The 20,025-nt window shown below is 35.0% G+C and overlaps 2 protein-coding genes across 4 annotated transcripts in view; one reads left to right on the forward strand and one right to left on the reverse strand.

Annotated features, from left to right (window-relative positions):
• Nucleotides 1–8,864, forward strand: aldh5a1 (aldehyde dehydrogenase 5 family, member A1 (succinate-semialdehyde dehydrogenase)). 2 transcript variants are annotated; one of them, XM_056380699.1, is made up of 11 exons: nt 2–207; nt 297–539; nt 1,680–1,763; nt 2,425–2,595; nt 2,704–2,820; nt 3,413–3,556; nt 3,789–3,932; nt 4,161–4,319; nt 4,428–4,591; nt 5,152–5,210; nt 5,877–8,864. In XM_056380699.1, the coding sequence occupies exons 2-11, from the start codon at nt 321–323 to the stop codon at nt 6,086–6,088; spliced, it is 1,473 nt and encodes a 490-aa protein (XP_056236674.1). In that variant the 5' UTR covers nt 2–207; nt 297–320; the 3' UTR covers nt 6,089–8,864. The 2 variants fall into 2 exon arrangements, with proteins under 2 accessions (XP_056236673.1, XP_056236674.1); XM_056380698.1 differs by having other exon boundaries at nt 1–539.
• Nucleotides 7,310–20,025, reverse strand: part of kiaa0319 (KIAA0319 ortholog) — a 26,768-nt gene continuing 14,052 nt past the window's right edge. For both annotated transcript variants that reach the window (XM_056380697.1, XM_056380696.1), the window contains exon 16: nt 7,310–10,240. In XM_056380697.1, the coding sequence (XP_056236672.1) occupies nt 10,083–10,240 (158 nt within the window). In that variant the 3' untranslated portion in view covers nt 7,310–10,082. The remainder of the gene's footprint in view (nt 10,241–20,025) is intronic.

A 20,025-nucleotide genomic window follows, 5' to 3' on the forward strand; every position in this document is an offset into this window, starting at 1 on the left:
TTGAAGTCATTAACCAACTACTCTTGTGTTTTCTGTTAAGATGCATCAGTGACCCGGAGCTGAGGGAGGAGGTAAAGTGCTTTATTGTTGTGTTTGTGCAGTGTCACGTGGTTAACGCGTCCTCCTCCGGACTGGTTCAAACCGACAGAAAGCAGCTGAGGTTCGGCTCTGGACCGGCACGGAGAAATAAAACGTCGGACCTGCACAGTGAGATTTGAACACACACCCAGCTGCACACATTTAACCCCGGTATGTCCACGGTGTGTGTGCTGAGGGCTAGCTGCTTCCTCCGGCAGGTCTTCCCCGGCCTGCGCGCAGCCATGCAGAGGCGCTACAGCCTGGATGTCACCGGTCCGCTGCTCCGGACGCAGGGTTACGTGGACGGCCGTTGGGTCTCCGCAGCCTCGGTGTTTCCCGTCCTGGACCCCGCCACCGGGCAGGAGATAGCCCGGGTGGCAGACTGTGGCCCGGTCGAGGCAAAGCAGGCTGTGGACGCTGCGTACAAGGCGTTTCACTCCTGGAAGCAGCACACGGCTAAGGTAAGTTCACATCCGCCCTCTGCTGCTCCGCACCACATGCGGGAAACTGTCAAATTAACATCAATGTTGTAAATCCACCCAGGAAAACACGAAAAACAATGACACGGCGGACATTTTGTTAACAAGCAGGAGCCAGACTTTAATTCGGCTGAAACAAAATTCACAGAGAATCACACAGTTTTAGATTAAAACACGACTTTCACTTTCGGATCTGATCGCAACGATTCGCGGAACTTGCTGGTTGCGTTGGAGAAATGTTATTAGTCTGAACGTTTGTCCCTCTGTGGTTAACAATGCTCCATTTGAAAAACCGTCAATTTAACGTAAACGTTGTGTATCCACTCAGAAAAGCAAAAAAAATAAAATAAATAAATAAAATTTCCCAACACACAGGAGCCAGACTTTAATTCGGCACAGTCACTATTTAGATCAAATCAGTTGAGTTCAAATTGTTGTCAATAATGAGGTAGTGAGTGTTTGAAATCCAGACGTAGTGAAGTGAGTCTCCAAAGGATTCAGAAAACGAAGCGTGAAGGTTCACAGTGAACACGACGACGTTAAACTGCGGGAAATATGAATGGAGTTAAATTTTAAAAAATGTGAATGGACTTTTGCTCTTCAATGAAATGAACCGAGGGAGAACATTAACTTTATGTGTTGAAATAAAATTGTGTTGTTGCACTAACCTGACTTGTTAGTGATTATTAGAGTGTTTCCTGTCCAGACGTTTTCATACAGTTATTAACTTCATCAGTTAATTTTTCCTTCAGACAACAGAGACAAAGTCCGACTGTTGTTTGGTTCCTTAAAGGTAAAATCTGAAATATTAACAACCACAGTAAAACAACACATTGACTGACAGGGTCTTAATAGGGGGAATAACACTAAATATTTCAGCTGCAATACTTAGCAATACTCCATTATTGATTATCATGTCAGAAAACAGTTGATTAATCAACAGAAAATTAATTGGTAACAATTTTGATAATGTGATAGTATCTATTACTTTATTTTAAACTGAATGTGCTGGAAAGCCTGAAGAATGACAGATTTGTAACTATCCAAATACTTTATCAACGTCTGTGCTGTGATGATAACATCAGGAAAACATCTGTTGATGTGATGGGGGGCTCTCTGCAGGAGAGGAGCGTCCTGTTGAGGAAATGGTTCGACCTGCTGACGCTGCACAAAGAAGACCTGGCTAAACTGATCACATTCGAATGTGTGAGTATCATGTTCACCTTGATGACGCCTTGAAAACAGACTCACTACAACAGTTTGTGGACAGCTGAACATTTCCCCGTCTGTGGCAGTTAAAGACGCGGCAGAAGTGCTCAGCTCTGAAACCTGTAACTGGGGATGAAGGAGACAGATTCAAGTGTCAGAAAGTGTTGAAAATGGCCCAAATGAGGCATTCAGATGTTTTCAGTTTAGAAAGATATAAACAGAGAAAGCACCAGGAAATGTTTAGCATTTTTACTTAAAAAAGGCCCTAAATGATAAATTGATTATCAACATAGTTCCCTACACTGACACTAAGCAGCACACCCAGTACATTAATGTTATGTGGAAAGGCCTGTCCGTTTACTTTTGGCCAGCCAACCAAGCGTGTAGTTTTATGTGCTCAGGTTTCAGAGATCTGTCTCTCAGCATTTAGAAATAACATTTTAACAGCAGCATCGCTGTCACTGCAATCATCCACAGACAGGTGGTTTTAGCCGGAACTACTTTCTACTGAGGAAGTAGTTCTGGTGAAATCTGTGGACAGTGAAGTCTGTGGATTATTGTCTGTGTATCCTTTAAACATTAACGTTGGTGTGTTGTGGTGATGTCGGTGTGTGACGCGCTGTGAGCGTCTTCACACTGACCCTGAATCTGTTTTCAGGGGAAGCCGCTGCAGGAGTCTCTCGGGGAGATCGCGTACTCGGCCTCCTTCCTGGAGTGGTTTTCAGAGGAGGCGCGACGAGTTTATGGCGACATCGTCCCCTCACCCGCCAAGGACAGGAAGATCTTCCTCCTCAAACAGCCAGTGGGGGTCACCTCCATCATCACGCCGGTGAGTTTCCTGGCAGTGATGAATTGAAGACCACCAGGCTGAGTGCAGGTAAAGCTGCAGTGTCACTGTGTTGGTTTGGGATAACCCTGTTGTCATGTTGTGTCACAGTGGAACTTCCCCAGCGCCATGATCACCAGGAAGGTGGGGGCCGCTCTGGCGGCCGGCTGCACGGTGGTGGTCAAACCGGCGGAGGACACCCCGCTGTCGGCGCTGGCTCTGGCTGAGGTCGGTACAACTGTCAGTGCTGTACATGTTCTGTTGGACTCTGCCAAAGATTGTTTGTGAGTGATGACGCATCGCTCTGGAACATCTCTGTACGACCGCCGGTGAACCGTGTTTTTGTAGTTCAACGCGGAGGAGACTCTTCTCCAGAGAGATGATCAGCAGCTCGTTGGAGCTCGTTAAGATCAGAGTTCTGGATCAAGTAGTTTGTGAAGAGTCAGCTGTGAAAGTTCCAGCTGTTATTTCACTCAGCTCAGCTTCAGGGTGTCAACATTAATTAGCTTCATTAATGTTAATGTGGATTCATTTAGTAGTTGCAGTTGATCACATATCTGAACTCAAACTTTATTGATAACTTTAGTTACTGACAAATGATGAAGATCAATTGATCATCAAATCATCAAAAGAGGAAAAATATTCCTTCTAACCAGTTTTCATTATTGATCGATCTGCACATTATTTTCTTTGATGAATTCTTTAGAACTGTAAAAAAAAAAAAAAAAAAATGACCCTCACAATTTCCCAGAATTCACAGTGATGCCTGAGAAGAGGGCTAACGTGACCTGTGTGTGTGTGTGTTTGTGTGTGTGTGTAGCTGGCAGAACAGGCGGGGATCCCGGCGGGGGTGTTTAACGTGGTTCCTTGCTCCAGAGAGAAGACTCCGTCGGTCGGGGAGGTCCTCTGCACCGACCCCCTGGTAGCAAAAATCTCCTTCACTGGCTCCACCGCCACCGGCAAGGTCAGACATGAAGCCTCCCTCAGTCCTGGTCCAAGTGCTGTTCTCATTTTACAGTCTTTTAAAGTCCAGAAGGGTCCAGTGTCTCACAATACGTCAAACGGTCCCAGTGATGCAGGACACACATTGAACTACAGTTCTCACGTGGTCACATGATTAACGTCCCAGTTTTTAGTTTGTTTTGATCTGGTCTGACAGAAACTGTCGAATCTGATGTCGTCCGTTTTCCTCTCAGGTGTTGCTGAAAATGGCCGCCGACACCGTGAAGAAGGCGTCCATGGAGCTCGGTGGCCACGCCCCCTTCATCGTGTTTGACAGTGCTGATGTCGACAAGGCGGTGGGCGGAGCCATGGCCTCCAAGTTCAGGAACTCTGGACAGGTAACAGAGACCCGGATGCAGTCGGCCTTGCTGCTAATTTTCCCCGCTGACCTCGTCAGTGTAGCCAAGAGAAAATGGATTCAACTCCTGAGGAATCAAAAGTGCAACTAGTTCATTCTTCACTTTTACATCCAGTTTATTAAAACTGAAGTTACTAAATTAAAATTACTGAAGTAACTAAAGTAACTAACTTTTACATTCCCCCCACCCCCTCCCACCCCCTGGCAGACTTGTGTGTGTTCGAACCGGTTTCTGGTTCAGGGCGGGATCTACGATCGCTTCATGGAGAGACTCGGCCGAGCGATGGACGCTGAGCTCCGTGTAGGTCACGGCTCGGATCCCGAGACCACCCAGGGGCCGCTCATCAACACCAGAGCTGCAGAGAAGGTGAACTACCCCCCCCCCCCCCCACACACACACACACACACACACACACACTGAAACATACAGGTGTCAGTGAGCTCATCAGCTTATGAAGGTCTGTCCGTCTCTCAGGTGGCCCACCAGATTTCAGATGCAGTGTCCCGGGGAGCGAAGGTGTTGAAGGGCGGGAAGCGCCTGGACGGGTCCTTTATGGAGCCGACTCTGCTGGCCGACGTCACCAAGGAGATGCTGTGCACCAAAGAGGAAACCTTCGGCCCGCTGCTGCCCGTCATCAGGTGTGTACGCTCACAGTCCACACAGTTCACACACCGTCCTGCTGCTCTAAACACACACTACAGCACCAAATATGGATTCATCCGCTGCTGAAAATAGTCCCAAATAAAATTGATAAACACGTTGGTTTGGTTCTGCACATGGGATTGGTTAAATTATTAGATTAAATTTATCATATTTAGCCTTTAAACGTATCAGATCTTCATCCTTTATTAAATGTAGCCACATCTGGGTTTGATGCATTTTTATCAGGAGGAAATAATAAATATCAAATTTATTTCACATTATCATTTCACAATGTCAGAAAGGAACAATATTTAAATTGTTCAAACTAAAAAAGTTGCAGCTACATTAAAACATCAAACAGGACATTCATGTTTTATTATAAAAAATGTTCCTGAAAGAGACTTTGACAGTGATGAGTTTGTTCATGTTTCTCACTGTGTCTGCATAAGCTGAAGAAAACTCTCATGCTAAACTTGAGGAAAATAAAAACATCAGCTGGTTGTATTTAGGTACTGAGGATGTCATCAACCAATCAGATCCTGTTTCTGTTTTCCAGGTTTAACACAGAAGATGAGGCTCTGGCCATCGCCAACGCCTCCAATGTTGGACTGGCAGGTGAGAACATCCCTCTGATCTCCGGCAACTACAACACTGTAAAATGACAGAATATGAAACAGGTTTGGGAAATAATAGACCCAGGTACATACTGACTGTGCAACAGAGCAAATAAACCAAATAAAGACCTGGTGAACACGGCTCAGACCAGGGGGATGAGGGGCAGATACACCTGTGCTGGTTACTAATGTTCAGATCAGTCAGTCCACTCACAGATAATCAGGAAAACAAAGAGGATTCATTGATAGCAGCATTTCACTGCAACATGTCAGGTTTAATGAGTTTTCCTGAATCTTCAGTGGTTGAGACCGGAAGGACTGTGAAGGAGTGAACTTTCTTGCCAGATTAAATTAGTCAATTTAATTGTCTATTAAACAGTCGATTTGCAAAACTTGGATAAGAACATATTTTAGAAATATCCTAGAAAAATCCATCTGGTAGTCAACAGCAATTCATTAGTCATTAAAACCTTATTTAACAGAACTGATCAAGTCATTTATAATTAATATAGGCTGATACAGATCAATCAGAGTTTGCCTTCAGAGGACTGAGTCTTTGGACTGATACAGGTCTTACTGACCCGTTATGACATATTTGATATATTCCTTTGTTCTGTTCTCAGACCAGTTTTGGAGTTTTATTAAACTCTGCGTCTTTGATCCTCAGGTTATTTCTACTCGCAGGATGTGAGTCAGATCTGGCGGGTGGCGGAGGCGTTGGAGACGGGGATAGTTGGAGTAAACGAGGGCCTGCTGTCCACCCCAGAGGCCACCTTTGGTGGGGTCAAACAGTCCGGGTTGGGCCGCGAGGGCTCCAAGTACGGCATCGATGAGTATCTGGACGTCAAGTACATGTGCTTTGGAGGCCTCAAGCCCTAAACCAGGACGGAGCAATGCCCCCATCCAGTGGTAACACACCACACTGTAAATGTACTGATCACTGAAGTGGTTACAACTGTAGATATAGGTTCTGACTGATTTCAATGTTAACACACTTGACAAGAATAAAAATAAATAAGATGTTGGACATCTAAAGTATAAGAGCTTTTAAGGCTTTTAATGATGATAATTACAAATTAAACCTACAATTTTAGTCTAGAAAACTGGTCAAATAACCTTCTACAAATGAACGTTTCACCGTCCCATCTGACATTCGTACTCAATGTCAGATTTGTTCAGTTCATAAGCACAATAATAAAAATAACCATCATCCAGAGCCTGTGGATGATTCTCTGAGACAATTCAGAGTGAAACAGGGTCGTCTTATTTCTCATGTTGCCTTTTCCTAAGAAGCTGTTCATGTGTAGAATAAGTATAATAATAATTTTCTCACCTGTGCTGGACAGCATCAGTTAGTATATAATGATTATATTTTGATTATTTCTGATTGGCTAGATGACAGTCACTATCCACCAATCAAAACAAAAGGGTTTTGTATTCATTGTTCACTGTTAAAGTGTAAACTCTTACAAACTTTGTCCACCTCTGAACAAATGTTATTTTACCACTCTAACCAGTAGGAGGAGCTGTAGCCTCCCATCTTTGATGAGCCCCTCCCAGCTTGGTTACTGTTGCTATGCCTGTTGATCTTTGTGTTTTAGAACTGCTCCTGTGCTGGTTACCATGGTGATGAAAGCAGAGTTACAATCAAAACTCAGAAATACTTTAAACAGCGAGTCTTCTACACAAAAAACAGACTCAGAATTTTGCTAAGATGACAACTGTTGCTAGCAGATTTTAGCAGCTATAGCTAGCTAATTTGATGTAAGTTAGTAAGTCGAAAGGAAGCTTTGTCTCTATCTCTCTGACTTTTTAATGTTTAATGAGCAAAAAGGTGTGAAATTTGCATTTTATATGGCTACATATCTACATATATTTAGTCCCACTAATGACTCAGACTGAGGCTAAAGCTAACGGGTCTAATGTAAAAAGTCAGCCTCTTAATCAGCTAAAAATACATGTAGCAATGTTGCCTTTGTTTTGCTGTTAGAGCTAACTATCCCTGGTACTAAAGTACATTATTCTAAGAAAAAATGTCTTTTAAACTAATTATTCAGATGTTTCCTATTTAAATGCATAATTTACTTGGATAAGAAAAACAAAGGTTAGATTTATGCTTTATTGTTCATTTTCAAGCAAAATTCTTTACGTTACAAGACAGGATTCAAGAATGGGGACAAAGTTGTCCCTGATAAACTTCTCTAAATTCAATAAAGACCAGGACAGAGCTGCTAACTTTAACCCAAACTCTGATACAGTGCATCCAGGACCAGGTCCCAAGCAGTTTCTAATGGAACCTATAACTCCACAGAATATATGTAGGAACATTGTGTTACCGCTGTAAGGTAATAAGTTAGTTTGTCAGGCATGCTAACGTTAGCAGCTTACATTAGTGCAGACAAACACACCGTTAAAGCCATTCTCTGTGCTATTGCTCTTTTATCTTTGGTTATCAGGGCGACTAAAAACAACTTTTAAACTCCAAAGCTTGACACTCCTGCTGCGCTAAGTTACAGTTGCTAAGATATGATTGGACAATTACCGTTTGGGGAAGCGTTTAGCAAATTGTCAGTTTAGAATGTTGGAACGTTACAAAAAATAATGAACTTCCAGCCAATCAGCATCTAGTATTCTGTCACCATGGTAAAGAAACATCTAATCAACCCATTACTACTTTTTTTTTAGTTTCACACAAGTGAACTTTTTGTAGTAGCACAATTTTGTTTAAATCAGAAAAGAAGCTGCACACTTGACTGTGGTAGAAAAGGCAAATTTACTGTGATACAACAAATTCAATAACTTATGCTAGATTTTTGTAAATTCATCATGTTTATATTGAACATCCTGACACCCTGTTGTACGCCTGTTTATTGTAAAAACTATCATTTGAAACGGTGGAATATTGTGACATAATTGAAAACATTGAAACATGTTCAAAGTGGTTCTAAAAACATCATAATTAGGCCATTTTAATAATCCAAGACGTGCCAAATACAAAACTAACCAGTGTTATTAGTTGTGTATGGAAATTCTTAGGAGTCTCTACATACATTTAAATCTGTTAGAGATCACTATTGCTAAAGAGTGTTCATAAATAAATATAAATATTGAATACATGCCCTAAAGTGAATGTTTGGAGAAACATGTTTGAACATGTCAAAAGTTAAAAGATGTCATTAATTGTAATATAGTGGTTTAATAAATACCTTGTTACTGTGTCAGTTGTTGTTAATTTTAATCCTGGATGTGTTTTGTCTAAACCTCCATTCCCTGACAGCAGCATCAAGTGCCATGTAACTGATTTTTATTTTATTTCATTACGAACTGTTAATCTTGTACTTATGAGTGATCCTAGAAAAAGATCAGTTGTGACATGATACACTGTCCACTGTTGTTCAGCACTAATTGTTCTGTTATTTGGGATTGTACATCAGATTGTGTTTCTAATATAAAATGTAATTTGTTTTAATTGTAATATACTTTGTTGCAGTTAAAGTTAATGTAAAAAAAAAAAAGTCTAGATTTTTGTATTTCTGACTATATATATTAATGGGAAAATTTAAGAATTGCAATATTACATGCCGTCCAAGTGACTTTTGTATGGCAGGAAACTAGAGATGATCTGAACTGGTACCAATAAAAATTATGGGCGTTATGTTTTAAGTTATTTTGTTTACATAAGACACTTCTTTTGGTTCACACAATATAAACAATATCATCATTTTAGACTGAGCATTATCAGTACTTTTATCAGTTGGTTTGTTTCTAAATGCTGCTGTTTGAGATGACCACAACCACAGACAATGAGCTCACATGACTTTAATTTAAGTCAGGGAAACATTCAAACTATTCAGAAGAGACCTTTCAACAAAAACCTCAAAACTGTCTAACTAGCTCCACCAGTTCCAAGTTCGGCATGTCTCTTTATACATTTATATTTCTACATTTGTTAAATATGCCTGCTACAACTTGCTAATCAGACAGGATATTTTCTCTTTACTGTGCTAGGCTAGCTTCTAGACTTTGTGCTAAGCTAGGCTAAACACCAAGAAATTCTCTCAGGTGAAGACACAAATTAATGTCTTTGCTTAGCAGAGGTCAGCACTGTAACTACTGGAAATGTTTTGTCTGAGTAGTAATTTGTTTAGATTTTAAATGGTTAAAATGAATCAATAAGCTTAGTTCGGATTTTGTTTTTGAGTCTGGCAGCTTTCAGTAAGCATCTAGCTCCTAAGATTCAGCTTCTTTTTTTTTCTTTTTTTTTTTTTAAGTTAGGTTTCGGGGACACAATCAGAGTTATGTTAAAGTTAGCTTCTATGTCATCACCTCCAATCCCTCTCATTGATAGACCAGTGTCTACCTTGTTAGCTAACAAGATGCAACATGTAAATCAGAAAGATTCTACATTGTTAGAAGGTGGATATTTTCTCTATTGACTGTGCTGGGCTAGCAGTTTCCCCCTGCATCCAGTCATTGCCCTAGGCTAGGCTGATCCCGTCCTGGACCCATCTCTGTACGGAATGCTACTATCTTCCCATCTAGCTCTGGAGATTATGACTTTTGATGAGTTTTTGTCTTTGTCTTTCAGTGCAGGATTCAAAAATCATCCCATTCCAAAGTGTCCTCTAAATATCGCATCATTTTGCAAAAGTTTGGATGTTCCCACCTGTACATCCTGTTTAAGGAGAGGTAAGTTTGTCCTCCTGGCCTTTAGTCCTCATGTCCTTCAAAAGAGTCTGAACCTGAAACTCGTGGCACAGGATGAAGTCCTTTAACCTTTAAGAAGCCTTATCTCTCACTGCCACTTGTGGCTGCCAGAGTGCAAACATCCCAGATGGGTCCATTCTATGTTACCAGGAGGTCAGTAATCCCATCATCCAAAGGCATTTCCATTGCGGGCGGCCTGGGCGTTGAGCCGGTTCCTGCTGCGTATGGGTCGGTCCCGACTGAAAATGGTGTCCTGATCGCTGTCTAGCTCCGACTCCGACATCATCAGGCTGGAGTTGTGCTCCGTGCTGCGGTGTTTGATGCCTGGAGAGAGGAAAAGTGTTAAATTCAGAAAATACTACACACATACTGTCATACTTCTGTGCTTTTGATCTGAAGTTCCATTTTAGTCATAGTATAGTAAGGCATAAAATCTAAAAGTATAATAAAGCATAGAATGTCAAGTAAATGTCAGAGTATAAAAGTAAGTATAATAAGGCATAAAAATGTCATAGTATTTCAAGGCATACAAAGTCATAAAATTGTCATAGTATAGAAAAGTATAAGAAGTCATAAAATCGTTATAGTATAATAACCATAAAAAGTTAGAAAAACATAGTATACTAAAGTGCAAGTATAGTAAGGCATAAAAAGTTTCAATAAAGTCACAGTATAAGTCATAAAAAGTCATTAAATCGTGTAAGACTAGTAAAGCATAAGAAAATCATACAACGTCATAGTATAATAAGGCATAAAAACGCCAAAAAACTTCATAGAAAAGTGAGGCATGAAAATGTTGAAAAATGTCATAGTATAGTAAGGCATAAAAACGTCATAAAACCATAAATAAATGTAAGTGAGGTAAGGCATAAAATGTCATAGTAAAGCATTAAAACTTTGTACTATACTAAGGGATGAAAAAGTCATAACATAGTACGGCGTAAAATGTCATAAAAATATCATAGTATAAGAGATATAAAAATGTCATAATATCGGAATAGTATAATAAGGTATAAAAGTCATAAAAACTCATAGGATGGAAAGGCATGAAAATTCATAAAATCATGTAAGTATAGAAAAGCATAATAAGTCATAAAAATGTCTAAGTATACCATGGCATTAAAGAGAATAAAATCGTCATGGTATTGTGAGGCATAAAAAGTCATGAACACATAACCGTATCAGAAGTCATGAAAAGTGATAAAAACTCATAGTATAGTAAGGCATAAAAAGTTATAAAAACGTCATAGTATAATAAGGCAAAACAACGTCATAGTATTGGAAGGCATAAAAAGTCATGAAATTGTGTAAGCATAGTAAGAATTTCATAAAAATGAAAAAAAAAGTCACAGTATAGTATGGCATGAAAATGACAAAAAAGGTCATAGCAAAGTAAGGCAAAACAAAGTCAAAATATAGTATGTCATAATAATAAAAAAAAGATCATAGTACAGTATGTCATAAAAATAAAAATAAAAAACCGTCATAGTACAGTAAGGCAAAAAAAAAGTCACAGTATAGTAAGGCATAAAAATGAAAAAAAGGTCATACTATGTTTAGGCATGAAAATCAAAAAAAAGGTCATAGTATAGTATGGCATAAAAATGAAAACAGGTCATAGTATAGTAAGGTTAAAAAACGTCACAGTATAGTAAGGCATAAAAATTAAAAAAAACATCATAGTACAGTAAAGCATGAAAATTTAAAAAAAAGGCCATAGTATAGAATGGCATAAAAATGTAAAAAAGGTCACAGTATAGTATGGCATAAAAATGAAAAAGAACGTCATAGTATAGTAAGGCAAAAAAAAAGTCATAGTATAGTAAGGCATGAAAATGAAAAGAAACGTCATAGTATAGTATGGCATAAAAATGAAAAAAAAACGTCATATCTACTATGGTATAGAAATGACAAAAAGGTCATAGTATAGTTTGTCATGAAAATGAAAAAAAAGGTCATAGGATAATATGGCATAAAAATGTAAAAAAGGTCATAGTATAGTATGGCATAAAAATGAAAAAAAACCGTCATAGTATAGTAAGGCAAAAAAAAAGGTCACAGTGTAGTAAGGCATAAAAATTAAAAAAAAAAGTCACAGTATATTATGGCATGAAAATGACAAAAAAGGTCATAGTAAAGTAAGGCAAAACGAAGTCACAATATAGTGTGCCATAATAATAAAAAAAGGTCATAGTATAGTATGTCATGAAAAAATTAAAAAAAACGTCATAGTACAGTATGGCAAAAAAATGACAAAAAACGTCATAGTATAGTTTGTTATGAAAATGACAAAAAAGGTCATAGTATAGTATGGCATAAAAATGAAAAAAAATGTCATATCTACTATGGTATAGAAATGACAAAAAGGTCATAGTATAGTATGGCATAAAAATGAAAAAACATCATTGTATAGTTTGTCAGGAAAATGAAAAAAAAAGGTCATAGGATAATGTGGCATAAAAATGTAAAAAAGGTCATAGTATAGTATGGCATAAAAATGAAAACAGGTCATAGTATAGTAAGGTTAAAAAACGTCACAGTATAGTAAGGCATAAAAATGAAAAAAAACATCATAGTACAGTAAAGCATGAAAATTTAAAAAAAAGGCCATAGTATAGAATGGCATAAGAATGAAAAAAAGGTCATAGTATAGTAAGGCATAAAAATAAATTAAAAAACGTCATAGTACAGTATGGCATAAAAATGTAAAAAAGGTCACAGTATAGTATGGCATAAAAATGAAAAAGAAAGTCATAGTATAGTAAGGCAAAAAAAAAGTCACAGTATAGTAAGGCATAAAAATGAAAAAAAAACGTCATAGTATAGTATGGAATAAAAATGACAAAAAAGGTTAAAGTAAAGTAAGGCAAAACAAAGTCAAAATATAGTATGCAATAATAATAAAAAAAAGTCATCGTTAAGTACGTCATAAAAGTGAAAAAAAAACGTCATAGTATAGTAAGGCATAAAAATGAAAAAAAGGTCACAGTATAGTATGGCATAAAAATGAAAAAAAACGTCATATCTACTATGGTATAGAAATGACAAAAAGGTCATAGTATAGTTTGTCATGAAAATGAAAAAAAAAGGTCATAGGATAATATGGCATAAAAATGTAAAAAAGGTCATAGTATAGTATGGCATAAAAATGAAAAAAAAACCGTCATAGTATAGTAAGGCAAAAAAAAAGGTCACAGTGTAGTTAGGCATAAAAATGAAAAAAAAAGTTACAGTATATTATAGCATGAAAATGACAAAAAAGGTCATAGTAAAGTAAGGCAAAACAAAGTCAAAATATAGTGTGCCATAATAATAAAAAAAGGTCATAGTATAGTATGTCATGAAAAAATTAAAAAAAACGTCATAGTACAGTAGGCATGAAAATGAAAAAAACGTCATAGTATAGTATGGCAAAAAAATGACAAAAAAGGTCATAGTATGGTAAGGCAAAAAAAATTCACAGTATAGTAAGGCATAAAAGGTCATGAGAACATCATAGTATTGTAAGGCATAAAAAATTATAAAAACGTCATAGTATAACAAGGCATAAAAACGTCATAGTATTGGATGGCATAGAAAGTCATAAAATCGCCATAGTATTGGAAGGCATTGAAAGTCATAAAATCGCCATAGTATAGAAAAGTATAAAAAGTCATAAAAACATTTTAGAATAATAACCATAAAAAGTCATCAAAATGTCATAGTATAGTCAGGTATAAAGAGTCATAAAATCATCACGGTATAGTGAAGCACAAAAAGTCATGAAATCATCATAGTATAATAAGGCATAAAACATAGTAAAACATAATACGTCAAAAGACATCATAGTATAGTAAGGTATTAAAACGTTGTAGTATAATAAGGGACAAAAACGTCAAAAAACATTATAGTAATGCATAAAAATGTCATAGTACAGTTAGGCATGAAATGACATAAAAATGTTGACCCTCCACCTGGGTACAAGGTGTCCCTGTTCCTTTTTTTTGTTTCCCTTCTCAGGTGCTAAATGCAGGGATCAGGATCAACCTGAGGTGCTACACCTGGGACCGGTGCGCATCATAAAGGCGTCCCCATTCATTCATGTCGCTCTCACCGGCTGCACTCTTTCTTCAACCTCTGGATGTCGGTGTTGTCGGTGATGCTGCGTTCCTAGCAGACCTGATGGCAACTGTGGCCTTGCTTGTGTTAATTACTTTTTAGTCATTGTTTGGCCTTAATCTCAATTTGCTTTTTGTGAATAAATTTTTTTACTTTGTATGCAAACTTGTGTTGTCTCCCCTTTCTGGTTGTCCAGCCGTTGTGACAGGCTGTGACAAAAGTAAGTCATAAAAGCGTCATAGTATAGTAAGAAATTAAAATATCAAAAGACGTCATAGTATAATAAGGCATAAGAACGTCAAAGCATTGTAGGGCATAAAAACGCCAGAAAATGTCATAGTAAGGCATTAAAACATTTTAGTATACCAAGGTATGAAAAAGTCATAGCATAGTAAGGCCTATAGTAAGGCATAAAAATGAAAAAAACCCGTCATAGTATAGTATGGCATGGAAATGAAAAAAAAGTCACAGTATAGTGAGGCATAAAAATGAAAAAAAAGCGTCAGTGTAGTAAGGCATGAAAATAAAAAAAAAGGTCATAGTATAGTATGGCATGAAAATGAAAAAAACGTCATAGTATAGTAAGGCATGAAAATGAAAAAAAACGTCATAGTATAGTAAGGCAAAAAAACGTCATAGTATAGTATGGCATAAAAATGTAAAAAAAAAGTCATAGTATAGTATGGCATAAAAATGTAAAAAAGGTAATAGTATGGTGAGGCAAAAAAAAACAGAAACAGTATAGTAAGGCATAAAAATGAAAAAAAACGTCATAATATAGTAAGGAAAAAAAAAGTCAAGAAATGTCATGGTACAGTAAGGCATGAAAATGAAAAAAAGTCATAGTATAGAATAGCATAAGAATGAAAAAAAGGTCATAGTATAGTATGGCATAAAAATGAAAAAAAAACGTCATAGCACAGTAAGGAATGCAAATGAAAAAAAGGTCATAGTATAGTATGGCATAAAAATTAAAAAAAACGTCATTGTATAGCTTGTCATGAAAATGTAAAAAAGTCATAGTATAGAAAGGCAAAAAAAAAGTCACAGTGTAGTAAGGCATAAAAATGAAAAAAAAACGTCATAGCACAGTAAGGAATGAAAATGAAAAAAAATCATAGTATAGTATGGCATAAAAATGACAAAAAAGGTAATAGTATGGTGAGGCAAAAAAAACCAGACACAGTATAGTAAGGCATAAAAATGAAAAAAAAGGTCATAGTATAGTATGGCATAAAAATGAAAAAAACGTCATAGCATAGTAAGGCAAAAAAAAGTCACAGTACAGTAAGGCATGAAAATGATAAAAAAAACGTCAAAGTATAGTATGGCATGGAAATGAAAAAAAAAGTCATAGTATAGGAAGGCAAAAAAGTCACAGTATAGTATGGCATGAAAATGAAAAAAAGGTCATAGTATAGTAAGGCACAACAAAGTCAAAATATAATATGCCATAATAATAAAAAAAAAGGTCATAGTATGTCATAAAAATGAAAAAAAACGTCATAGTATAGTAAGGCATGAAAATGAAAAAAACGTCATAGTATAGTATAGCAAAAAAAGTCACAGTATAGTAAGGCATAAAAATGAGAAAAAACATCATAGTACAGTAAGGCATGAAAATGAAAAAAACGTCATAGTATAGCATGGCAAAAAAAGTCACAGTATAGTATGGCATAAAAATGAAAAAAACCCGTCATAGTATAGTATGGCATGGAAATGGAAAAAAAAGGTCATAGTATAGTATGTCATAAAAATGAAAAAAAACGTCATAGTATAGTAAGGTATGAAAATGAAAAAAAAATCATAGTATAGTAAGGCAATAAAAGTCACAGTATAGTGAGGCATAAAAATGAAAAAAAAGCGTCAGTGTAGTATGGCATGAAAATAAAAAAAAAGGTCATAGTATAGTATGGCATAAAAATGAAAAAAACGTCATAGTATAGTAAGGCATGAAAATGAAAAAAAACGTCATAGTATAGTAAGGCATTAAAACGTCATCGTACAGTAAGGCATGAAAATGAAAAAAAAGGTCATAGTATAGTATGGCATAAAAATGTAAAAAAAAGTCATAGTATAGTATGGCATAAAAATGTAAAAAAGGTAATAGTATGGTGAGGCAAAAAAAAACAGACACAGTATAGTAAGGCATAAAAATGAAAAAAAAGGTCATAGTATGGCATAAAAATGAAAAAAAACGTCATAATATAGTAAGGAAAAAAAAGTCACAGTATAATAAGGCATAAAAATGAAAAGAAATGTCATGGTACAGTAAGGCATGAAAATGAAAAAAAGTCATAGTATAGTATGGTATAAAAATGAAAAAAAACATCATGGTACAGTAAGGCATGAAACTGAAAAAAAAGTCATAGTATAGAATGGCATAAGAATAAAACAAAAGGTCATAGTATAGTATGGCATAAAAATGAAAAAAAACGTTATTGTATAGCTTGTCATGAAAATGAAAAAAAGGTCATAGTGTAGTATGGCATTAAAAAGAAAAAAAGGTGACAGTATAGTATGGCATAAATATGAAAAAAAACATCATATTCTACTATGGTATAGAAATGACAAAAAGGTCATAGTATAGTATGGCATAAAAATGAAAAAAAAGCTCATAGTATAGTATGGCATAAAAATGAAAAAAAGGTCATAGTATAGTATGGCATAAAAATGAAAAAAAACGTCATAATATAGTAAGGAAAAAAAAAGTCACAGTATAGTATGGCATGAAAATGACAAAAAAAGGTCACAGTAAAGTAAGGCAAAACAAAGTCAAAATATAGTATGCCATAATAATAATAATAATAAAAAGGTCATAGTAAAGTAAGGAATAAAAATGAAAAAAAACGTCATAGTACAGTAAGGCATGAAAATGAAAAAAACGTCATAGTAGAGTATGGCAAAAAAAAGTCACAGTATAGTAAGGCATAAAAATGAAAAAAAAGGTCATTGTATAGTATGGCATGAAAATGAAAAAAAAAAGTCACAGTATAGTAAGGCATAAAAATGAAATAAAACGTCATAGTACAGTAAGGCATGAAAATGAAAAAAACGTCATAGTATAGTATGGCAAAAAAAAGTCACAGTATAGTAAGGCATTAAAATGAAAAAAAAGTCATATTATAGTATGGCACGAAAATGAAAAAAAAAAGTCACAGTATAGTAAGGCATAAAAATGAAAAAAATTTCATAGTATAGTAAGGCATAAAAATGAAAAAAAACGTCATAGTACAGTAAGGCATGAAAATGAAAAAAACGTCATAGTATAGTATGGCAAAAAAAAGTCACAGTATAGCAAGGCATAAAAATGAAAAAAAAACGTCATAGTATAGTAAGGTGAAAAAAAGTCACAGTATAGTATGGCATAAAAATGAAAAAAAAGTCATAGTGTAGTATGGCATAAAAATTTAAAAAAGGTCATAGTATAGTATGGCAAAAAAAAGTCACAGTATAGTAAGGCATAAAAATGAAAAAAAACGTCATAGTACAGTAAGGCATGAAAATGAAAAAAAAAGTTCATAGTATAGTATGGCATAGAAATGAAAAAAAAAGTCATAATATAGTAAGGAAAAAAAAAGTCACAGTATAGTATGGCATGAAAATGACAATAAAAGGTCATAGTAAAGTAAGGCAAAACAAAGTCAAAATATAGTATGCCATAATAATAATAAAAAGGTCATAGTATAGTAAGGCATAAAAATGAAAAAAAACATCATAGTACAGTAAGGCATGAAAATGAAAAAAACGTCATAGTATGGTATGGCAAAAAAAAGTCACAGTATAGTAAGGCATAAAAATGAAAAAAAAAGGTCATAGTATAGTATGGCATGAAATTGAAAAAAAAAAGTTACAGTATAGTAAGGCATAAAAATGAAAAAAAACGTCATAGTACAGTAAGGCATGAAAATGAAAAAAACGTCATAGTATAGTAAGGCATAAAAATGAAAAAAAACGTCATAGTACAGTAAGGCATGAAAATGAAAAAAACGTCATAGTATAGTAAGGCAAAAAAAAAGTCACAGTATAGTAAGGCATAAAAATGAAAAAAAACGTCATAGTTTAGTATGGCATGAAAATAAAAAAAAAAGTCACAGTATAGTAAGGCATAAAAATGAAAAAAACGTCATAGTATAGTATGGCAAAAAAAAGTCACAGTATAGTAAGGCATTAAAATGAAAAAAACGTCATATTATAGTATGGCACGAAAATGAAAAAAAAAAGTCACAGTATAGTAAGGCATAAAAATGAAAAAAATGTCATAGTATAGTAAGGCATAAAAATGAAAAAAAACGTCATAGTACAGTAAGGCATGAAAATGAAAAAAACGTCATAGTATAGTGAGGCAAAAAAAAGTCACAGTATAGTAAGGCATAAAAATGAAAAAAAACGTCATAGTTTAGTATGGCATGAAAATAAAAAAAAAAGTCACAGTATAGTAAGGCATAAAAATGAAATAAAACGTCATAGTACAGTATGGCAAAAAAAAAGTAACAGTATAGTAAGGCATAAAAATGAAAAAAAAAGTCATACTTTAGTATGGCATGAAAATGAAAAAAAAAAGTCACAGTATAGTAAGGCATAAAAATGAAAAAAAAAGTGACAGTATAGTATGGCATGAAAATGACAAAAAAGGTCATAGTAAAGTAAGGCATGAAAATGAAAAAACGTCATAGTATAGTATGGCAAAAAAAAAGTCAGAGTATAGCAAGGCATAAAAATGAAAAAAAAAAAACGTCATAGTATATTAAGGCGAAAAAAAGTCACAGTATAGTATGGTATAAAAATGAAAAAAAAGTCATAGTATAGTATGGCAAAAAAAAGTCACAGTATAGTAAGGCATAAAAATGAAAAAAAACGTGATAAAATTTTTGAATAAATTTAATAATAAATTTTTTTACTTTGTATGCAAACTTGTGATGTCTCCCCTTTCTGGTTGTTCAGCCGTTGTGACAGGCTGTGACAAAAGTAAGTCATAAAAGTGTCATAGTATAGTAAGAAATGAAAATATCAAAAGACGTCATAGTAAAGTAAGGCATAAAAACATCAAAGCTTTGTAGGGCATGAAATATTACAAAAATGTCATAGTATAGTAAGGTATAAAAACGCCAGAAAATGTCATAGTAAGGCATTAAAACATTGTAGTATACTAAGGTATGAAAAAGTCATAGCATAGTAAGGCCTAAAGTATGGCATAAAAATGTAAAAAAAGGTCATAATATAGTATGGCATAAAAATGAAAAAAACATCATAGTATAGTATAACAAAAAAAAGTCACAGTATAGTAAGGCATAAAAATTAAAAAAAACATCATAGTATAGTATGGCATGAAAATGTAAAAAAAGGTCATAATATAGTAAGGCATAAAAATGAAAAAAAAGTCATAGTATAGTATGGCATTAAAAAGAAAAAAAGGTCACAGTATAGTATGGCATAAATATGAAAAAAAACATCATATTCTACTATGGTATAGAAATGAAAAAAAAAATCACAGTATAGTAAGGCTTAAAAATGAAATAAAACGTCATAGTACAGTAAGGCATGAAAATGAAAAAAACGTCATAGTATAGTATGGCAAAAAAAAAGTAACAGTATAGTAAGGCATAAAAATGAAAAAAAACGTCATACTTTAGTATGGCATGAAAATTAAAAAAAAAGTGACAGTATAGTAAGGCATGAAAATGACAAAAAAGGTCATAGTAAAGTAAGGCAAAACAAAATCAAAATATACTATGCCATAATAATAAAAAAAAGGTCATAGTATAGTAAGGCATAAAAATGAAAAAAAAACCGTCATAGTACAGTAAGGCATGAAAATGAAAAAAACGTCATAGTATAGCAAAAAAAAGTCACAGTATAGCAAGGCATAAAAATGAAAAAAAAAAACGTCATAGTATAGTAAGGTGAAAAAAAGTCACAGTATAGTATGGCATAAAAATGAAAAAAAAAGTCATAGTGTAGTATGGCATAAAAATTTAAAAAAGGTCATAGTATAGTATGGCAAAAAAAAT

The sequence above is a fragment of the Seriola aureovittata genome, chromosome 7 (assembly GCF_021018895.1).
Source record: "Seriola aureovittata isolate HTS-2021-v1 ecotype China chromosome 7, ASM2101889v1, whole genome shotgun sequence".
NCBI classification, from domain to species: domain Eukaryota; kingdom Metazoa; phylum Chordata; class Actinopteri; order Carangiformes; family Carangidae; genus Seriola; species Seriola aureovittata.